The sequence below is a fragment of the Purpureocillium lilacinum genome (assembly GCF_023168085.1).
Source record: "Purpureocillium lilacinum CBS 284.36 DNA, scaffold_1, whole genome shotgun sequence".
NCBI lineage: Eukaryota > Fungi > Ascomycota > Sordariomycetes > Hypocreales > Ophiocordycipitaceae > Purpureocillium > Purpureocillium lilacinum.
The window spans coordinates 6,689,445-6,709,609 of NW_027072111.1; the positions used below are offsets into that span (position 1 = coordinate 6,689,445).

General features: G+C 60.8%; 6 protein-coding genes across 6 annotated transcripts; 4 read left to right on the forward strand and 2 right to left on the reverse strand.

The window, feature by feature from the left end:
- Nucleotides 1-716: 716 nt before the first annotated feature.
- Nucleotides 717-2,387, forward strand: PLICBS_001639 (uncharacterized protein; the record flags this gene model as incomplete). Its single annotated transcript, XM_065599874.1, has 2 exons — nucleotides 717-1,578; nucleotides 1,630-2,387. 2 exons carry the CDS (start codon nucleotides 717-719, stop codon nucleotides 2,385-2,387), a joined length of 1,620 nt encoding a protein of 539 aa, XP_065455946.1.
- A 276-nt stretch (nucleotides 2,388-2,663) lies between these two features.
- Nucleotides 2,664-5,234, forward strand: PLICBS_001640 (uncharacterized protein; the record flags this gene model as incomplete). Its single annotated transcript, XM_018317273.2, has 3 exons — nucleotides 2,664-3,409; nucleotides 3,479-3,756; nucleotides 3,835-5,234. 3 exons carry the CDS (start codon nucleotides 2,664-2,666, stop codon nucleotides 5,232-5,234), a joined length of 2,424 nt encoding a protein of 807 aa, XP_018182798.2.
- Nucleotides 5,235-5,516: 282 nt separating this feature from the next.
- Nucleotides 5,517-6,194, forward strand: PLICBS_001641 (uncharacterized protein; the record flags this gene model as incomplete). Its single annotated transcript, XM_065599875.1, has 1 exon — nucleotides 5,517-6,194. One exon carries the CDS (start codon nucleotides 5,517-5,519, stop codon nucleotides 6,192-6,194), a length of 678 nt encoding a protein of 225 aa, XP_065455947.1.
- Nucleotides 6,195-6,815: 621 nt separating this feature from the next.
- PLICBS_001642 (uncharacterized protein) lies at nucleotides 6,816-7,577 on the reverse strand (the record flags this gene model as incomplete). Its single annotated transcript, XM_065599876.1, has 3 exons — nucleotides 6,816-6,913; nucleotides 7,075-7,181; nucleotides 7,492-7,577. 3 exons carry the CDS (start codon nucleotides 7,575-7,577, stop codon nucleotides 6,816-6,818), a joined length of 291 nt encoding a protein of 96 aa, XP_065455948.1.
- A 987-nt stretch (nucleotides 7,578-8,564) lies between these two features.
- On the forward strand, nucleotides 8,565-9,341 carry PLICBS_001643 (uncharacterized protein; the record flags this gene model as incomplete). Its single annotated transcript, XM_018317272.2, has 3 exons — nucleotides 8,565-8,822; nucleotides 8,927-9,063; nucleotides 9,188-9,341. 3 exons carry the CDS (start codon nucleotides 8,565-8,567, stop codon nucleotides 9,339-9,341), a joined length of 549 nt encoding a protein of 182 aa, XP_018182797.2.
- Nucleotides 9,342-10,633: 1,292 nt separating this feature from the next.
- Nucleotides 10,634-16,023, reverse strand: PLICBS_001644 (uncharacterized protein; the record flags this gene model as incomplete). Its single annotated transcript, XM_018317271.2, has 3 exons — nucleotides 10,634-11,611; nucleotides 11,661-12,317; nucleotides 12,376-16,023. The coding sequence occupies 3 exons, from the start codon at nucleotides 16,021-16,023 to the stop codon at nucleotides 10,634-10,636; spliced, it is 5,283 nt and encodes a 1,760-aa protein (XP_018182796.2).
- Nucleotides 16,024-20,165: the final 4,142 nt, after the last annotated feature.

A 20,165-nucleotide genomic window follows, 5' to 3' on the forward strand; every position in this document is an offset into this window, starting at 1 on the left:
AGGCCGGCGCGTGCTTTCCTGGACTGGGATCGGTCTTCATAACATCTGTTGTGAAGCTGGTCACGAGACAGGAGCGACGCGTTTGGCGTGATAGACGGCTCCTTGCAGGCTCTCCTCCCGCATTTCCTTTCTACAAACGCCTGCAGGCATTTCGCAAGAAGACCTGGGCGTCATTTCTGTTTCGAGCTCGTTTCTTTTCTGTTTCCTTGCAGTCGTCTTTCGCAGACCATCGCCAGGTCGACCTCTTCTGCTTCCCAGTCACGGCCAGTGCTCTTCACAGCTCAGGTCTTGGCAGTTCAGCAGCAGCTCAGTTCGATCTACGCAAAGAAGCATCAGAGTTTGCATCGAAGCAACAAAAACACCCAAAAAAAAATCACAAAACAAAAAATCCAAAAAAAAAAGAACGCGTTCCTCGGCGCTGCGAGTTTGTTGCCCAAAATCAGGAGGCAGCACATCGCCACATCGCCCTAATATTGTACCAAAACACTTGCGTCTACGAGTGTACACGGAACTCTCGATATCAGTCTACTGTTTCAGTAGAGACCTGCCAAGAGTGACGATTATTATTGTCCTCAAATATTCGAGATCAGTAGCTATCTCGAGCTTCAGGACACGGTTTGTACCCTCCCCGTCGACACAGCGATCAACGCTAACAACTGTCAGACCGACGACACGCCCATCTTGACGAGTCTGACTTCGAGTCTATTGAATTCACGATGGCCGACCACCCTGCAAATAGCGGAGGTGGCTCCGCCTTTAGAACCACCGGCTCGTACATGTCCTTGGAGGCTCCTCACGTGGTGCTCGACGCCGCCGGCGTCCCAAAGAACTACGCTTCCAGCCAGCCTCTTGGAACCCAGGCAGCGTTCGCCGCGTTCTACCCGAACGGACTTCCCGTGACGTACAACATGGGTCACGGATACGACTCGGGCGGCGTGCCGCACCAGTACATCGAAAATCACCTGCCTGTGCGCTTCTACACACACCCGCCTCCCACGGCCCAAGGCAAGTTCTCGACCCTGTACGGCCAGTACGCCTTTCGCAAGTTGGGCGACCTCCTTCCGGACCGACGCGTCCATCTGTGGAACCGCGACGAGATCCAGTCCGTCTGCAACTCTGTCCGCCTCATCTTTTGGGCGGACATGAAGCGCATGGCGCGCCCCTACCGGTGGGATGACCTCTGGGAGTTCTTTGACGCCCACGATCTCTACCACTATGGCGCTCTCAACCTCTGGAACGTCATCAACACCTTGTACGACGAGAACAAGCTCATTGCAAACCAGTTCAATGCGGAGGCAATGCTGGAGATTGGTCACTTTTGCGACCAGTGGCTCAAGAAGGAGGCGAACCGCACCAAGATTGCCCAGTGGAACAGTCTCAAAGGCGGCATCATTTGTGTCCTCGGCCCTGAGGATTGGGAGGAGATTGGTGACCTCAAGGATGACGAACTGAGCCTCTTGAACTCTGCGCTGCACTATCGTCGCGACTTGCTTCTTGAGGGTGGCCTCAAGCAGTATAATGTACCGCCTCGGGATTTGGTGAGCGCTGCGGACAGTGGCACCGTTGTCAATTGGCTGGGTAAGTTGTTCAACAGCGCATATGAGGAGTATGTTGCTAACGACTGCACAGCTGGCTCGCAGGTCCTGGGAACAAATGGTCTGCCCTCTCCTCCCTCTGCAGAGGCTTACCAGTCGACCATGAACCCAACTGTGCCCTGCTTCGTCCAAGACGACAATCATTACTACCATCCCCTGGGCCAGAATGCCCCGGCTGCGGAGTCGCCCAAGATGAGTGCCGTCGAGGCGCTTCGCGAGTCCTCCGAAGTGGACGTCTCCAAGAAGGCAGAGAAGATGCGTCCTACCGGAGTCTTGACAGAAAGTGGTGTGGTCATCGCCATGGGAAGTAGCAAGCTCCCACCCGATTGGGACAAACGAGTTGCAGAAACGGCAGCAAGATTCGAAGCTCAGGCCGCCGATGAGAGGAATGCTGCAACTCAGGCAGCTTCGCAAGCTCGCCGGGCTGCAACCGAGACCCAGCCATCCAGTACTGTCCTTGCTGGAGATAACAACATTGCTCCCGTGGTCAAAGTTCCAAGAGCGACTGCGAGCTCGCCGAATCTCAAAGATGCTAGTCTCTGGTCAACGGACAAGAAGCAGGAAAGTCTTGCCTCTCGCGACGAGGAGCACAAGCCCGAGGAAACGGTGCCTCAGCAGGCACAAGCAGTGCACGATATGGCAAGTGGAGTTGAGAAAGCCGCGGCCAAAGCGGAGGTAGTCGACAAGACACCGACGGCTACGGCCATCCCTCAAGATCAAAAGACTGACATTGCCACCATCGCCCAGCCTCAGTCATATGTGGTGCCTGTCGCAGAGATGCAGCCGGACTAGCATTCTGGAGCATATCAGCCGCAGCAAGCTCACCTGCAAGGCGTGGCTGGGAACATGTACGGTGCTACAGGTTTTGAGGCAATGCCTCAGCAGAGTGGCCAAGCAATGGTGAGTGGCCCTCAGCGGGGACATGCATGGCCGACCCAACCTCCGTTTCCCCGGATGAGCGGCCAGCGACGACATTCTCACCTTGCATATCAGACGTACCGACATGGGGCTGGAATGGTCGGTGCAGAACAGTCGCCAGACTCGTCGAGGCACGCTTCTGCCAGGAACATGGTCCGTACCCCTTCGAGCGCGGATGACTCCTTTTACTCCTTTGAGAACTCGGAAGACCGCGCCGACTCTCGTTATGGTGCTAACAGCCCGGAACTACAGAACCCGGTTCCAGCAATCAATGTCGGACCTAGAGCCATCGCGGCCAGGCTCCACGCCTCTCAGCCGTCCGCGCACGGCGAATATGTGGGAGCACCACAGCGCAACTACACGGCTCCCGAGTTTCAACGAGTAGGCCGAGGAACCTCCAACTTAGGAAACAACAGATGGGGCCAAAGCCACTCGAGAAACTCGTCCATGAACCAGTCAGCGCAGTTTGTTTCCCCGCCTCGAGGTGGAGGCACTTGGAGCGGCGGTCGCGGCAGGGGACGATATCGCGGTGGCAACTCGGGCCACCGAGGTGCATTCTCAGGTCACATGCCGCAACATGGTGGACAGACTTATGAGTACAGCGGCTTTGAGGGCCGCGTGCAGTCTCAACTGCAGTCCGGTCCGCAGAATGAGGCCCACGCCCAAGGCCGCTGCCGCAACGAGCACCACAATGGTGGCAAGTTCAGTTACAAGCCCTGCAGCTGCTTTAAGTGCAACGTCAACAACAGGAGCGTCATGGTGCGCGTCGATGAGAGCCCCGAGACTCCCGTCATGGAAGTTCAGGCCAAGATCAAGCATGGCCTGGGAGAGCGGTTTGGCGATGTTGACGCCGTGTTTCCGACCGAGCTCCAGGACGGCGTCGGCTTCATTGTGCGGTAAGTGAACTGTACAAGTGCCCATACTTGAGATGAACAAGATCTTGCTAACTTCTCTGTGTTTGACAGGTTCCGTTACGAGTCGTCGGTTCCCGACGCTCTGGCATTTGGCTCCGGCGAGATTTCCAACTGGAACATGTCTGTGGCCATCAGCGCCGCCATGAAGTCCAAATGGGTCAACACGACCTGGCCTCAGGCAGTTCCTCAGACGATTGAGGGCCCCGGATACCAGCATATGCAGGCGCCGTTTCAGCCGGCGATGCCGATGTCCAATCCTCCTCCCATGCCGTTTGGGTACCAGAACATGGCTCCCTCCCACGCGCCGTACTCCACGATGCCCGGTTTCGGTACGATGCTGCCTACTTGCAATATCTATTGCGGGCACCCTGGCTGCTTGTCGTTCCCTGCTTACCCTGTGTTACCAGCTCCGCCTCTGTTGGCCGATCCGTTCGCGTGTATTCCTCCGCACGTTCCTGGCAGTCTTACTTCGGCCTACGACGGACAGCTTCACCACCTAAGCAGGGCTACAGAGCATCGTCCGGTCGCCGAGCTTCCTGCTGCTGAGCAGCTGGCACCTTGCGCCCCGACCTCGGTCCAGCAGCAGCAGGCTGCTCCAAAGACGACCAAAACTCAGTCGAAGCCGCCTTGTGAGGAAGCGTTGCATGATCTGAGCCGTCAGGGCAATGCGTCGGTGACAACTCCTGAGCTCTCTGGAGCCACCGCGTCTCCTACCAAGGCTCGGGTGTTGCTGCCGACAGCATCCCCGGTACAGCCAACAACGCCAACTATGGCAAACAAGGGTGGTCCAAAGAAGCATGAGAAACAGACACATGGAGTGCCCGTGGAGACTGAGCACGGTCAAGGCCATCAGGACAAGAAGCGAGCTGCCAGTGGCGCTGCTCCGGGAACGCCAACCCCGAAGCAGAAGCGGTCCAAGGAGCCCCAAGCCGACCTGGCAAAAGACACTGCCACGAGCATTGACGACGCCAACAAGACCACCGAAGGCAGTCAAGATGAGCAGCCACCTACTACTGTTGGAGCTTCCAAAGATCCTGCATCTGCTCTCCCTGAGGGCAAAGAGGCCACCGAGCCAAGCGCCGCCGCAACCCAGCGTCGCACCCCCAGTATGTTCACGGAAGACCAGATCAGAGACAGGAAGCGGGCTTGGGATAGGATTCCCATGCCGCTGAATCCTCTCAAGGCAAAGAAGCCGACCGACGGGTCCAGCGGCCCGAGCCAGCCCCAAGTCGCGGAGAACAAGGCCCGCATGGAGAGCCAGCAGACCACAGGCAGTGAGCTACAGTTTGTCCGGTGGGTCGAGGCGCGCACTGCTAACAAGAAGGGCAAAACAGAAGGGGAAGAAGCTCCGGTGAAGAGAGCCGACGCTGCCAAGTCCAGCTTGCTTGACCATGCGTCTTCATCTGGTCCCTCGAAGAAGGGAAAACCTCAGCCTACAGAGTCCAGCAGCGACCTGTGCCCAGACTCGCTCTCGGCGCAATGGCCTGCGGATCCCGGCAGCATGGCGGCTCAGAGACCTGCTCCGATGTCGTTGTCGACCTTGTTTGGAGGACCAGCGGCACCAGCTCGTGGCCGCGGTCACTTCCGGCAACAGTCGCGAGGCAGGCGACACTTTCCGTCCCAGCCCGTGTCTGGCAGATCTTCGCGCCAGAGCAGCCATTCTAACCAGGGCGGCGTACCTGATGGCGGTCACCAAGCCGCTCATTCTCGCCACGCGTCGCAGAGTGGAACTGGTGATGTTGATGTCGGACTCACTGCCGCGGATGGTCGGGGCAGCGTCCGCAAGAACAGAAACAAGAAGAAGTAGAACAAGAGCCAGGCTTCTTCAGCGTTTGTGTCTCCGCAAGATGCTCCTCAAGCGCATCAGCAACATGGTGGCAGCGCACCTGGACAAGCATCTCAGGCCACAGGCCAAGGCGGCTACGACGTGCCATCACACATCGCGGTGCAGCCTATGCCGCGCCCTGGACCAGGACCGATGGGGCCACCTACGGAGCTCCCAATCCGTACACGCAACTTCCCAAGCGCAGGCGAGCAGGCCTCTCGTCCTGCCCAGGATATCCGCAGCCAGGGGCGGGACAGCGACAGCATGCTCGACCGTGCACAGCCCCAGCAGAGTCGGCAACACTTCCGCGCGGACGCGGGCGGTTCTCTGCGCATGGGCAAGAATCGTCGGCAACGTGTTCAGCAGCTTTTTGACGCACCCTCAGTCGCTGAGAGCGCTGCTGAGCAGCATGCCGGCACAGAGACTTCTGCACCGCATACACCAATGGTGGCGCAGAGCTTCAGCGCTGGAGTCCAGCAAGACATCACCTCCCCGCGAGGTGGACGGCCGCGCCAGAGCTCTTCCTCTCCCGGCAGCAGCTCCTCAAAGGCTATCCTGCTGAATCCGCGCGCCGAGGTGTTTGTATCTCCGCAGATGCGAGCCGCCAAGGTGGCCGAGAAGGAAGCAGGTACTACAGGAGGCACTACAGGAGAGAAGGGTGACGGCGAGCTCAAGGCGAAAGACGGACAGGCGCAGCACGCTACGCGCCCGTCCGCGGCTACGCCGTCTTCCGGGTCGCTGCTTCACACCCGGACCACGGATGATTTCACCGTCGTGGAGTGGCCCTCGCGGCCGGGTCAGGAGACGTCGCTCTCGCGAAGCCCAACGGCGCAGTCTCAAGAAAATGCCTCGGACGAAGCGAGCCGCACGCTCAGCGCGGCGGGTTCGCCGGACAGGGACGAGGCGGGAGGTCCCGAGGGGAAGGACGGCGGCGGGGAGTAAGAGGCAGTAGGCCTGTGTGTGAGTCTATGCCGGTGACGAAGCGGGAGGGGAAGGGGCGGGGAGTGTTCGAGGATGTTGGGGGTCGAGATGGAGTGGTGTGATGGCGATGATGCTCTTGGGAGTGGCCTTGGCCCTCGCGTGAGTATTGGAGGTTGGACGAGTACTGTAAACAAAAAAAATTGTTTGAGTCCATCTGTGTGTCCCATTTGCAGTGATCAACCTGTGTGAAGTTCCACGTCCCTTGCGGTCAAGTCGTCACACGATGAGGACGCCCGACTCCCTAGCCGGCGCACTGGACGTACATACTATAAGGAAGACGGACTCGATCAGGCAGTTTGCCAAACGTGGAGGTGGTGGCTGGTGGTGGTGGTGGTGATACATCCATAGTCTATCCCATATATACAGCGACGACATGCCACCCCAGAAGGGGCGCATCGTCGTTTCTCGTGCTCGTGCTCGTGCTCGTCTTTCGGTCTAGCGCTCACGCTCGTCATGGGGGCCACCAACACGACCGCCCGGCGCGTATCCTCCTCTTTCCTCCCCCTCCTCCTTACCCTACTCGTCTTCAACGTTCAGCACACCCCCCATTCCTCATTCCCCTTTTCCCTTGGTTCTCCATTTTCATGCAGCGGTGCCGTTCTTGACCAGCCCGGTGACTGTCTCCTCGATCTGCTTGTCGCTCAGGCCCTCGAGGGACTGCTGCTTCTCGGTGCCGAACTCTGTGATGGCGCGTGTTAGCATGGGGTAAGGGTGCGACTCGGGTTTGGCGGGTGGTGGTGGTGGTGGTGTTGCGCCTTGCGTTTGGGGAGAGGAGAAAGAGGAAGAGGAGCAGGAGGAGCAGGAGGATGGACAGAAAGCGGAAGAGGGAGAGGCGACGGACCGTATCGGGCAAAGATCTTGGGCAGGGTGCCGGCGGCCTCGCGGATCATGATGGGCGTGTTGGGGTTGTTCTTCTTCATGGTCGGGTAGGCGCGCAGGAGGAATGACCTGCGAGAGCCCGCGCGGGTTAGCTTTCCACTCTTGTCTTTCTTTGTCCCCGTTCCTCGTCTCCCGTTGCGTTCGCTCCTCGCAAGCTGCACTCGTATGCCTGTCGCGCCACGGGTGCAGCGCCCATTGACAACGAGCGCAGCCCTCGGGCGGACTACACATCTCGCGCGCGCGTCCGCTGCGAGGCTGAGATGCTCGGCTTCGGCTTCGGCACCGGCATCGAGGCGTGGCGGCGGCGGCGGTGGCGGTGGTGATAATGATGCCAGTGACGATGATGATGGGTGATCCCGCGCTGCAGAAAAGAACGTACCGTACGGCGGCGCTGTGCTCCGACGTCTGGCAGAACAGGAAGCGCACCTCCTTGAGGCTCTTGGTGAAGGCGTACTTGCTCGACATGACGGGCGGGTTCCAATCGCGGGTGTGCGTGCGTACGGTGTGCCCCGGGGCGGTAGAGGTCGGGGATTCGCAGTTTTGGCGGCGGCGACGTTGGCGGTGGTTGATGGCCGGGCCGGGGAAGCTGGTCAATTGAGTGGTCAATGGATGGTGGTTAGTTTGGGACGCGCGTGATTGGATGAGGGGCAGCGGCTTGCACAAATTAAAGCGGGGATATCTGTCAGTGCGAATTGTGCACAGTCAGCCACAGCACTGGAGCGGCAGCACCAGCTCAGCTGGGCACCGCCTAAAACCCCTTCCCACCAGCGCGTCCAGGTGCCGTCAAGGCGCCACGGGCACCGTGCAGCGCCTGTGGTGCACTGAAACAACCTGCGCTAGCGAGTGGCACGGCCTGCAAAGCGCCGCCAAAGTCGCCCGTGAGTGACAGGCTGCAAGTACCTGCGTCCGGTCTCGCAGTGGGCGCGCGGCAGATCCCCGGAGATAAGCGCCTTTTGGCAGTCCCTCTCCCGCCGCCCTGTATCGGAAGTGTTGGATCCAATCCAACAAACCGCCCCCCCCGGACATCGCCTCGCCTTTTTCGACGGACGACGACGACCACCTCCTCCTCTCTCCGTGTCTCTCTCTCCTCTCTTCATTCCCCCTCCCCCCCTCGGATCCCCTGGTATCGATACCCACGCCTGCGCAGACCTGTTGGAGAACATCGCCGTCTTCACATTGCATTATTTCCAGGTAAGCGCGGCAATTCCTACCCTTCGCCACTCTCACTGCTCCTCCGTTCGGACTGGTCCGTGAGGGCGGTCGTCGGACCCTGGCGGGCGGCCCAGGTCGAGACAACCCGCAATTTGTTGAGTCGCGCGCGCAGCGCGAGCGCACTCGCATCACTCTTCATCATCCTCCTCTTCCGCATCGCATGCTTCCGTTGCCGATTCAAAATACGCTGCTGACAATTCAATCCGTCTCGCCTGCAGGATGGTCCCCTCGAGCACAGTCATGCGGCCGTTCCTCCGCCAGGCCGCGCCCGGCGGCAGCGCCCTCGCCCAGGCCCTCCGCGGCGCCCAGCGCCAGCGCCCCCAGTTCTTCCAGTCACAGGCGTTCCGCTTCCGCAACGGCAACAGCAGCGGTAGCAAGCGGTGGCAGAGCACCAGCGGCGCCGGTGCCGAGCAGCAGCAGCAGCAGAGCTGGTTCAAGCGCGCGTGGGAGAGCGAGGTTGGCATCAAGACGGTGCACTTTTGGGCTCCCGTCATGAAGGTGCGTGCTTGTCTACCTACCTACATGCATACATGGACGACGAGATTGGTGTCCTCCGTGCACCGAAGATGTTGTGGCTGACACTCGAGTTCGCAAAAAAACAGTGGGCGCTCGTCCTCGCCGGCATCTCCGACTTTGCCCGTCCCGCAGAGAAGCTCTCGTTTACGCAGAACTTTGCTCTCACCTGCACCGGCCTCATCTGGACCCGGTGGTGCCTCATCATCAAGCCCAAGAACTACCTGTACGTACCTACCCACCTCCCCTCCTCATCTCCCCGTTGTGTCCCGTCTCCGGCGCAGAGACGTCAGCCGCAGCCCAGAAGCAGGAGCAGGGAGCAGCAACAGTCGTGCTAACATCTCCCGCAGCCTCGCCGCCGTCAACTTCTTCCTCGGCCTCGTCGGCATCGTCCAGCTCACGCGCATCGGCATGCACGAGTCCGCCAAGAAGGATAGCAACAACACCGTCGCCGACGTCGTCGAGGACGTCAAGCAGGACGTCAAGGACGTTGTCAAGTCTTAGACGAATATCCCAGACCCCCTTTGCACCGACACTAACATTTTGGCCAAAAAATCATCCCTTGCGGGTAGAAGAAGAGGAGACATGGGAGATTATGGAAAGAGACGACGTTTTTTGCGTCCTCAAGAGCGGCGAGTACGCGGCGGTAACGGCGGTATAGGCACGATCGGCGCGCAGAGGAGCACGAGGGTGGATGGGTTCTCCCTAGACCACGTGGGGTCCAGAGCTTGTGCGGAATTTGAAGGGCAGCAGGAGCGGAGCCGGAAGCCCGTACTTGTCTGGTCCTTAGGTACGTTGTTGTTTCGGTAGACTAGCTGATGGGAGAGTGCGAGGCAGACGGCTCTTTTCTACGACGAGGAGGCGAGAAAAACAAGGGCCCTGTAGACACACCGCACGGAGAGGCACTCGTCCTCCTGCGCGGGCTCTGTACAAGTATTCACTTTATTTCCCCCAACATGCATGCATGTGCATCCAGCCAGTCCGATCTGTCAGTCACAAAGTAGTACTCGCAAAAAATGGGCGGAACATGCGGCGGGAATCCGTCTTTGTGTGTGCCAAAACACGACGCTCTTGTAATTATTCCAACAACCTTAAAACCACCCTCCCCTCCCTCCCCCGCCAACCCCTCTCGATCCCCGGGGTAGATCTCAGGAACCCCAACCCACCCCGTCACTCATTCCCTTCCCTGGGGGTATGGGTGCGTATGTATGTATGGGGCGGGCGGTCCTGCTCGTCCATCGAAACGATCACAACAGGTCAGAGACAAGAAATGCTCTGTCCAACCGTCCCTTCCTACAAAAGCCGGCGCAATACCCAGGCTACCTTCAACCCGAGTACCTAATCCCCGCGCATCATCCCCGGCATCCAGATCCATCAAGCCGTCGTCTCACACTCTCTTGCTGCTGCGTGCAGCAGCCGCTCCCAACGCCGTACATGCCGTTCAAGGACGCGAACCAAAGTCAACGAATAGAAGAAAAGAAGAGCTCGTGCGGGAGGGGGGAGCGCGTCGTCGTGCAAGTAATGTCAAGAGGTATATAGACGCGTTTTCCTCCCCATAGAGACGACGAGCCCTGAATATCCCGCGCGGGCGAGCAGGCCGGGCAGTGAAAAGCATGTGGCGCGTGTAGATAGATACACCCTTCCCCGTCCGTCGTCGTCTGTGCATGCCGTTACACACATCGTCAAAGCCCCCCTCGTCGTCGGTGCATGTATGGTATGTACGTATGTAACATCGCTTTGTCGTGTCATAGTCATCGTCGTCGTCGTCGTGGTGACGGACATTCTGTCGGCCGCCCTTACTCGGCGTGCCCGTCGTTGAGGAGCATCTCCAGCACAATCTGCCGGCCAGGCAGCTCGGGGTGGCACATGGCGACCTTGACGGTGCCCTTGGACGTCTCACCTGCCGTCTGGAGCTGCCCATTCTGCCCGTACTGCTGCTGCGACTGCACCGCGTTGCCGCCCGTCGGCCCGCGGATGCCAAAGTCGATGACGCGCACGTCGCGGCCCGCGATGATCTGCCGCAGGCGGCCGTTCTCGGCGTTGCGCACCTCGACGTAGTCGTCGTTGAAGAGAATCAGGTACTGCCCGTACATGGTGGCGCCGCGCGCTTTCTTCTGCTTGCCCGTGTACTCCATGATGAGCGCGCGGCTGACGTCGCCGTGCTTGTCCACGTACACGGCGCAGTCCTCGTAGGTGAGGATGAACTCGTTCTCGTTGAGCCTGAACATGCCCAGCGGGTGCTGGTCGCGGATCCGGCCCGCAATGTTGGCGATGGACGGCGCCTTGAGGTCCGGAATCGACATGGGCTGCTTCTTGTCCAGCGTGAGCATCTCGATGCCCTTGGCCGTCGACACGGCAATGTACGTCTGGAACAGGCTCAGCGAGTAGCACTCGGTCGGCAGGTAAAACTCGTCAAAGTCGCGGAACGTGTCGGTGCTTCCGGCGGCCGTCTTGCGGCCACCAAAAAGTCGGGACTTCTTCTCCCCGCCCTTATGCAGGATCGGTTCCAAGACCTTGAAAGAGGTGTGGAGACCTTCCTTGCGCTTGTAAAACACCAGCATCCTGTCCTTCATCCGGGCTGTCGCGAAGTAAGTCACGTCCTTGGCCAGCCTCTGAGGTGCCCGGCGCGGGTTGTCATTGACTGGCGGCGCAAACTCCGAGAAGGGAGCGATGGTGTCCAGCGGGTACGAGATGAGCGACTTGTCTGCCACAATCAGACACACGGAAAACTCCTCGAGGACGGCAATCTGCGTGACTCGCGTGATGGGAACAGTCTACACACGTTAGAGACTTGAACAGTCTGGGGGCAGGTTGAAAGCTTACACGACGCCAGCCTCGAGGCTCCGACGGGTCAGAGACGAAGACGCCATAGTCCGTGCCAATGGCAATCGCGGATCTGCCAAACGCAGAGAACCCGGTCGCGCAGTTGACCTGGGCTCGACACACCGGAGGGGTGCCGTGCGCAGGCCCCATTACCTTTTCGATGTCCTGAATGGCCCGGTCGAGAGGCGTTCCCTTGACTGGGACACCAGAGGCCCTGGCGTACATGGACGTGACGTCGTAGTGGAAAGACGCGTCGGCAAGGACTCGCAGACGGAAGGGCTCTGCATTCTGGGAAAAGAGCGCCTTGGCGTGCCTCGTCTTGGCCTCGATGATGCTCGTGCACCAGTCCAGCCGGTCGCGAGCAGACGACGCATACAGCGTGTACACCTCGTGGCCGAGATGCTTGATCTTGAACGGGTACAAGATCTTGCCCTCGGCGTCGTTGTTGGATGTCGTCTGCGCAAGGGAGTTCATGGACGAGCTCGTGCCCGTATGCTCCAGCCCGGGTCGTCCACTGCCGTTGGTCGCCACTTTGCTAAGTCCCGTGCCCGAAGCCGAGGCGGTCGTTGCGCGGCCAAGGGGAGCGGTGATGCCCTTTTGCTTGGTGACAGGCTCATCGTTCATGCTTTCCAGGAAGAGTAGCGGCATGGGAATGGGCTAGAACGGATCAGTCGAAACTCTCAATTGCAGGTCATCGAGTGGGGGATAGGGGTACCTCTCTGGAGACGTCGTATTTCTTCTCTGCCTTGCCGTCCTTGGACACAACAACCTTGGCCAAGATAAGGTAGTGGTCGAATAGCAGTGCGTGGCTGTCAACCCAGCGCATGCCCTTGGAGCCCATTCGCTGCAACTCTCCCTCCATAATCAAGACGCGCCCCAGGTGGTCCAGGTTCAAGGCGGACTGGAAGCCTGGTCGGAGGACGAGCATCCTATCCAGCTCCAGCATCTGGACTCTCTTGTTCGTCTCGGCAACCTTGGCGTCGCACTCGTGCGTGACCGTCTGGATCTCCTGGATGGCCTTTTGCAGGTTGGCCTTTTCCTCGCTGTCACCAATCATCTTGTGCTCGACGCTCTGCAGAAGGAGGATGTAGCGTTGCAGACGCTGCAGCGGGGTGATCAGGAAGTGCGTCCAGTCCTGCTTCAGGGACGACTTGTGCTTCTGCTTATCCTCGAGGAACTTCTTGAACAGCAGGTTCTTCTCCGCCTCCTTTCGCACCATGTACGTGGCTCGCGGATAGCCCGTAGCGTACTCGATGTAGTCGGACTTTGCCTTCCTGATCCATTCTCGGAAGATGTCACTGAAGCCGACGATCCACGGGCCCTGCTCGTTCTGGCGGTACTTGAGCTGGGCAAAGAGAAACTCGCGATTGATACGCAGCACGGTGTCGAGTTTGCCGAAGACGGCGGCCAGGAACCTCTCCCGCTTCTCAGGCTTAAGGATGGGCGGGTTGCGCGGGGCTCGCAGGTCGTCGCGGTATAAAGTCCGGAAAACGTCCAGCTGCTTGATATAGTTGTCCTCTCCGGTGACAATCTCGTGCAGGATGTTCTGGCGGTCAACCTCCTTCTTGGGCTTCGACTCCCAGTCTTCCTTCTTGAGGTTGTAGAACACGTTCCACGCCTCGCCCTTGGGGTCGTCTGGCAAGAGGTCGTCCAGGTCGACCTTCTTGAGCGTGCGCGTGCAGTGGTGCGAGTAGCAGCGGCCGCTGATCTCTACCTCGTGCAGCTTGGGGGCGTAGCAGCCTGCGCCCGTTAGCTGCCACAGAACTCCCGAGATGTGGCCCTCTCCAAACTTGACCCATTCTTCGTCCGGGAGCAGCGTCTTGGACTCGAGCATGAGCTGGGTGATCTGAGTGCTGAGGACCTCGGCGTCGGCCACGTTCATGGTGGGGACCTTGTGCGTGAAGAGGTTGGTGATGGCTTCCTCGATGGTCTTCTCCCTCAGATCGAGCTCACCCTCACCCATGAAACGGATCCAGTTTTCGATGCTGCTGAGCGCCCAAGGCTCTGCGCACCTGCGAAAGTCGGAAGCGGTCAGCTTGGACGGCACAAACTTCTTCCTACGACCGCCGCTCGGTAGAGTGATGCCATCGAATGCGCCCCCGACGGTGGGTGCGTTGGAATCGTAGTCGCTGAATGGCGGCGCGCCTGGCTGTGGGGGGACCTGACCCCTGGCCTTTTTGCGCTCTTCGGCTGCATCGGTTCTCGACCTAGCGGGGGCCTGAACTTGAGGCGTGTTGCTGTGACCAGATAGCGATATTGACCTCTCCGGCTGTAGCGTCTGCTGCCCGGCCTGGTAGTACGCCTCTGGGTTCTCGGCCTGGTAGTAGCGAAGCTCGGCGCTGAGCGTATGCTGATGCTGCTGTTGATGCTGGGATCGCATACTGGTGTGAGTCGAAAGCATCGAGCTGCTGTCCGAGGCTGCCCCCTGGGGTGGCAGCGGCGGCAGCGGCCTGTTGGTGAGGCCTGGGTGGTAGAAGAGATCTTGGTAGTCGTCCTTTGCCGGAGACTCGGTTCCGCTCTGGCGCGAATGGACCGACACACGCTCCTCCCTGCCCTCGTCGAAGCTGAGGCGATGCTCTTTGGGAGCCTGCAGTCCGCCAGTATCTCCGTAGTCCACCTCGGCATCCTTGTAGGCCTGCGCGTTGTCGTACTTGTCGCCCAGTGAAGCATAGTAGCCTGGGGTAGGTAGTGGCCGGCCCGCCTCGGAGAGCGACGTCTGCCCCGGCGGCGATCCGATGTCGACGCCGTACGTCAGGCTACCAGCGTATCCTCCGCTCAGCATGCCCAGGTCCACTGCACCGCCAAAGTCGCTGGAGCCAGAGCTATACGCCTGCTCTTCCGAGTGCGACTGCAGCTGAGGCTGCGAGAGAGCTGGGGGCGCGTCACTGCCGTATGTAAGAGTGTTGCCGCTAAAGCGCCGGTCGTCGAGCTCAGCCTGCTGCATGGCCAGCACGCCAGCAGTCCCCTCCGGATCGTCATCGTAGTCTTCGTAGAAGGCACGGCGGTGGCCGCCAGGAGACGCGCGGGTACCTGACGGGGAGTGGGACTGCGCCCCCGAGCTGTGTCGGCGGAGCTGATCCACGATTTCGTCTGCAGCCTGCGAGTTATGCGGCGATGGCGCCGACTGGAGCTGATTGGTGCCGCTGCTGCGACGCAGTTCATCCTCGATTTCCTGCATGATACTGTCCGAGGACAGGTGTTCGTTGCCGTACTCTGCGCGGAACGGACGTCCGGCCTCGTCCCAATAGGGCTCCTCGGGCACGTCCTCCATCGACCTGCTAGGTGGCAGCGGGGGATCCAACGGCCGTCGCGGGAGCGGCGCATTCGTGGGGTGCCTTTGCAGCCCGGAGGGCGATTGAGGCTGGACCCGAGGCGAGGTCCGGGGAGACGTTTGCGAGTCCGACCTAGACTGGCGAGTGTAGTAAGAAGGGTGGTCGCTGGCCTGATAGTTGGGTCCGACAGGTATATGCGAGGTGGTGGTAGGATACGGGACCGGTGATGATCCAGACGGGTACGGAGCGGCGGCTTGGCCGTCGACGTGGCCGTCGTAGCTCGAGCGGTGGGTGGCGGCGTATTGTGAAGGGTCGTAAGTTGGGGTCTGAGCCTGGGAGCCGGGCGCAGCGTAGGACGAAGGGCTGGTGGGCATGGGCTGCTGCTGGACGGCGGGAGCGCGCACGGGCTGCTGGAAGGACGCTGCGTACGTCGCAGCTGGGGACTGGCCGTAGGCTGGCGCAGCGCCAGATCCGACCGAGGCGCCGTATCCCTGCTCCTGCCCGTACCCGTGATATGTAGGGTGCCGTTGGGGCGCATGCGCGCTGGCGTAGGCGGCGGGGTTGTACGCCTGCGGGGTGAAGTTGGCGACGGGCGACGTGTTGTAGGAGGAGGCGGCGGCGTTGGTGGTGTTGGAGTATCGCGGGCTGGTGGCGGTATGGTAGGGGAGGGTGGTGGACTGGGAGCGCTGGAAGCCGGCGGCGGATTGATGGGCAAAGGTCTGGGGGTTGTAGCTCGTGGTCTGCGAGCCCGGGGTCGAGGGCGTCGTGTCTTGCTGGTAGTGATGCTGGAAGCCGGACAGGGCGCTGCTGGTGGAACCAAACTGTGAGCGGGCGAAGGAGGAGCCGGAGTTTGAGGCAGGGCTGGTCAGGAAGAGTTCGTCCTCGGTGGCAGGCTGGGCGCCATGAGCAGCGGCCGAGGCAGCAACAGAGGCGGCAGGAGGCTCGTGGGCGGGCTGTCTGGCGTAGTAGGCCGAGTCGTCGCCCGTGTTGAAGCTGGGGCGCCTCCCCACGCCTTGCTGGTCCCCGGCGACGGGATACTGGACGGGCGGCACGCTGCCGTAGCGGCGCTGGTCGTCGCCGCGAAAGGACATGGCGGGCGGTGGCCGTCGACGGCGATTGCGATGCGACGGACAGGTGGGCGCGGTCGGGAGGCGTGAGCGCGGCGGCTGCTGACGGGGTCGGAGGCGAGCTGTCGTCGGTGACAAGAAACCCCGCTATGCGCGGTCGTCGTCGGTGTCGTCGTCGCGACACGGGCAGAGCTCAGCTCGGCGGGCGCTGGTCGAGGGACGGGCGCATTGACAGCGGCGGCGCGACGATGCAAGGAGGAGGCCGGTCATGTATCGCGAAAGCGAGGTCGGCGAGGCTGCGAGGTTGAGGTGTCTGTGGCGCCAATGCGCGGGAGGTGGTGGCGGCCAGAGGCTGGGTTCTGGGGGATCACCTGCTACCGCCTCGGTCGGGCTTCTCGAGGCGGTCGGGTCGAATCTCGTGTGGGAAGAATAACGAGGTACCGCGAAGGTGGTGGGCGGCGGATGGTCTGGCAGGCCTCCGAGAGGGTTGCGGCGTCTGTGGGCGAGGCGAGGCAGCGCCACGGGCACGGAGCGGATGACGATGTCGAAGTGTGAAGGGTCGTGTCGTGTCGTGTCCCGGGCGAGGAGGGTCTTTTGCCCAAGCTGGAATCCACAGGCGAGGAGCGGGCGGCTGGGCACAACCGTTTAGTGTGCGAGTACGGGCGGGTGCTGCTCCAGGGCTGCTAGTGAGGTACGAGGACTTGGTGCAGTGAGGCAGCGCCTTGGAGTGCTCCAGCTGCTCTCCACTCCACTCGGGCGCGGGCTCCGGTGCTGTGCGGGCCGCCTGGCTGGGAACTTACTGGAACCTGGAGGAGAGCGGAAGCCAATGACGGGGGAGCCGCACGCCGGGGGGCCACTCGCCCTGCTGGGGCTCCGCCACGGGCGGGCAGAAGCGAGCGAGTGTGTGGTGGTCGTCAGGAAGCTTGGGTACCTCAATAATAGGTACCGGCCGCTCACTGAGGTTACCGGGTCGGGTACCTGGCCTGACGGGGAACGGGAGCCACCAACCTGTTGGGGGCTGTGTGGCGTGGCACTGACGAACAAGCGGGAAGGTGTGTGCAGAGGTGGCAGTGTAGATCTGCGTGTGGCGCGTGCCTGCTTGTGTGCGCGGGCAGAGCGGATAATGACATATGTATGAATTGATGGGGCTGAGGGACGAGAATTGGAAGGCTGATTGATCGCCCGTGTATGTGTGTGTGTGTTGGGCGCGCTGCTGCTGGTGCTCGTGCTTTGCTGCTGACGACGGGCAGTGATGATGGAGGCCCGCGCCACTGATGTTGTCAGGGACGGCACGTTCGACGGTGCAGACGGACGGGAACATTTCCTTGCAGGTTGCACATCAACAGCAGCGGCAGCTGGCTGCGCACCTACCCGTGGACTGCAAGAGACGCGAGCTCTCAGGCGCTGGGCCACTGGCACCGAGCACCCAGGTTCCATCCATTCGTGCCTAGGTGGATGGTTCCTGTGCTGCTCCAGACTACAGGGCTCCCTCTGCCCTGCCCTGCCATGCCTGGCAAGCCCCCCAACAGCCTCCCCCACTGCATCCATCTCATGGATGCCTCCCTCCACTGGGATCCCCCGGAGCCCGAAACCCTGGATTTCCTGCCGCCAGACCCCCAGGGGTTCCAGGGCTGGGCGGTGGCTCCACGAACCCCGGGGTCCTCCACGGCGCGGCCCAATCACGCCTCTGCGCGTTGGCCACAGGGCAGGGCCGAGGTGAGACGGCGACGTTTCCAAGGCTTCTGCCCGCCAAGGCGCGCTGCAACTTTATGGTGCTGACGCTGTCCCGGCACTGTGGCGTGCAGCTGCTGCACCAGCAGATGGGGGACAGGACCCTTTGCCCGCCCTGGCGCTTTATAGTTGCACAAGTGCGCTCCCCGTCGCGTGCTGGTCACAACAACGCGTAACGGCGTTGGAGTGATGCGGCAGCCGGTGCCTGGCTAACGACCCAAGAGCGGTGGCACCTTGGGCGGAACTCCCTCCCGATTCCCGAACAGAAACGCCCAAGGTATCAAGGATGCCAAACATTGGGCTACCTCCAGCGCCGAGGCCTGCCTCGATCAGGGTACGAAGTACGTACATGTCTGGTGTAGTATGTACATGTACGAGTATAACTGCAAACAACATGCCACGCACGTCACATCGTCGTGGCGCCTCCAGATTCGAAACGCAGCCAACGTCGTCGGCGTGCCCGGTGGTGGTGTTGTGGTTGCCCCGGCGCAGTGGCTCCAAGTCGCGCGAGGGGCCCCTGCGTCTGATATACGAGACGGGGCCTGACGCACGGAGCCCTGCCCCCGGAATACCACACGGCCAGCTATACCTCTAGTACTTGCATGCATACTCCATACATAATAGTATGTACATGCAACTCTTTTGCTGCATCCTCATCAGGTACCAAGGTAGCGGGATAGGACTCCCGAGACTCGAGACCCCTAGATTGGACGTTTGGGCACGGCATGTGTGTTTGGCTAGGACCATCTGAGCGTGCTACCCCGCGGAGGGTTTCCTGCGCCTTTTGGGGGCGGAGGTTAAGCTTAATATCCCCGAGACCCCTATACTTTGCTTTACTAGACTGAGTTGTTTGTCTCCTGGACTGCACTGCACTGCACGGGAACCATGCATAGACGGTATCTAACGCTCTCCCCGGGTGCGTCGTATTGCATCTTTCGCATGCGATGAAATGTAGGACTTGCAGCTCGAGTGACAACCAACTGCTCCAACTGATGCCGTCTCCATTGTTGTGCCATGGCTCCTGGAGCCCGCACGGCTGCATGGGGCTCGTTCTCGTTCACGTTCGTCCTACCGTCGCGCTTGGCATTCGCTGCTTAAATTATACAGCCCGCCGCGTAAGGTCTCGGCGGGTGCTTCTCGACGTTGCCCGTGCGCCGTGGCCGGGGAAAGGGTGGACGACGTTGCTGATGCAGTTCCTCCGGCGAGTGCGCATCAGGAGCTTTACGTTAGAGACTCCAATGGCGGCATATTTCTTTGTTGATCCTCGCAGACGCCGAAACACGTACGATGCGGTGCGGATGAAACCTGTCAACGGGCTGCGAGGGTCCGTCATACGGGAAGGGGAAGCTTGACCCCCCGGCCCTCACCCCGGCGGGCTCAGCCACCGCTCGGTGGATCCCGGCAGCCCGCGCCGCTCCGGGCCCCGCCGTCACCACGGCCCGACAAGCCGCGGGGAGCACCAAATACTTTTATACTGAGAGTCTTGAGTAACGATGCCGGGGAGCACAGAACAGCTCATGGTACACGCCGTCGATGACCTTACCCGCCCGTCTTGAATCATGATTGCACACTTTTCAGGCCCCAACATCAAATCTCACGACAGCGTACCGTCCGGTACACCACGACGACGACGAATTGGACCTCCAGATCGAAACAAACAAAGCCCTCTCCCGGGATGTGCCCATGCATGTACGTATGGCATGTCATGTATGTATGTGGCCCAGTCAGCCATCAGCCACGGCGCGGCCATTGCATCTCGGCCACGTCCACAGCCCCAAGGTCCATGTCTCGAAGGATAGGCCCAATTCGAGCGTAGCCCGTCGCATGGCTGCCGAATCACGGGGCTCGCACAGAAATGACTGCGGAAGGCTGCGGCCAGGCAACTGGCTACGCAAGGTAGTTGTACGAAATTGCTCAACCGGCCAGTAGGTACTGTACGCACATATGTGTGCAACAAACTTCGTACCCAACGGCATGATAAACGCTGATGTGAACCAGACTGCAAATCATACCCGGCGACGGCACAGGCTCCTGCACCTGCTGAGCCCACCACCGCTCGACCTATGGCATACACCGGTAGCTTGGGCCTTTGGCCTCCCACGTGCATGACGAGTGTCCGCGTTACAACACGATCACCAACACACGGGCCGTCGTAAACAAGTGCCACGGCAGTTCCCGCTCTGTAGATCTCCGCGCCAGTCAAGCCAGCCTGCCACACAAGCGACGGCGCGCTCGACGCATGTCGCGGATTGCCGCAACCGCGGCGAGTCCACAACCGTCGGTCTGTTCTTTGCTCCGGAGGCGGTGAGTTTCTCCCCTCCGCCCCCCCACGCAGGCGAGCAGACCGCAGAGGGAGGGGCCCGTTCGGCCAACGTCCGGTATTTGTTTGGGCATCTATGCTGTTGGAGACGCCTCGGCTGGGAAGGCATCACGTA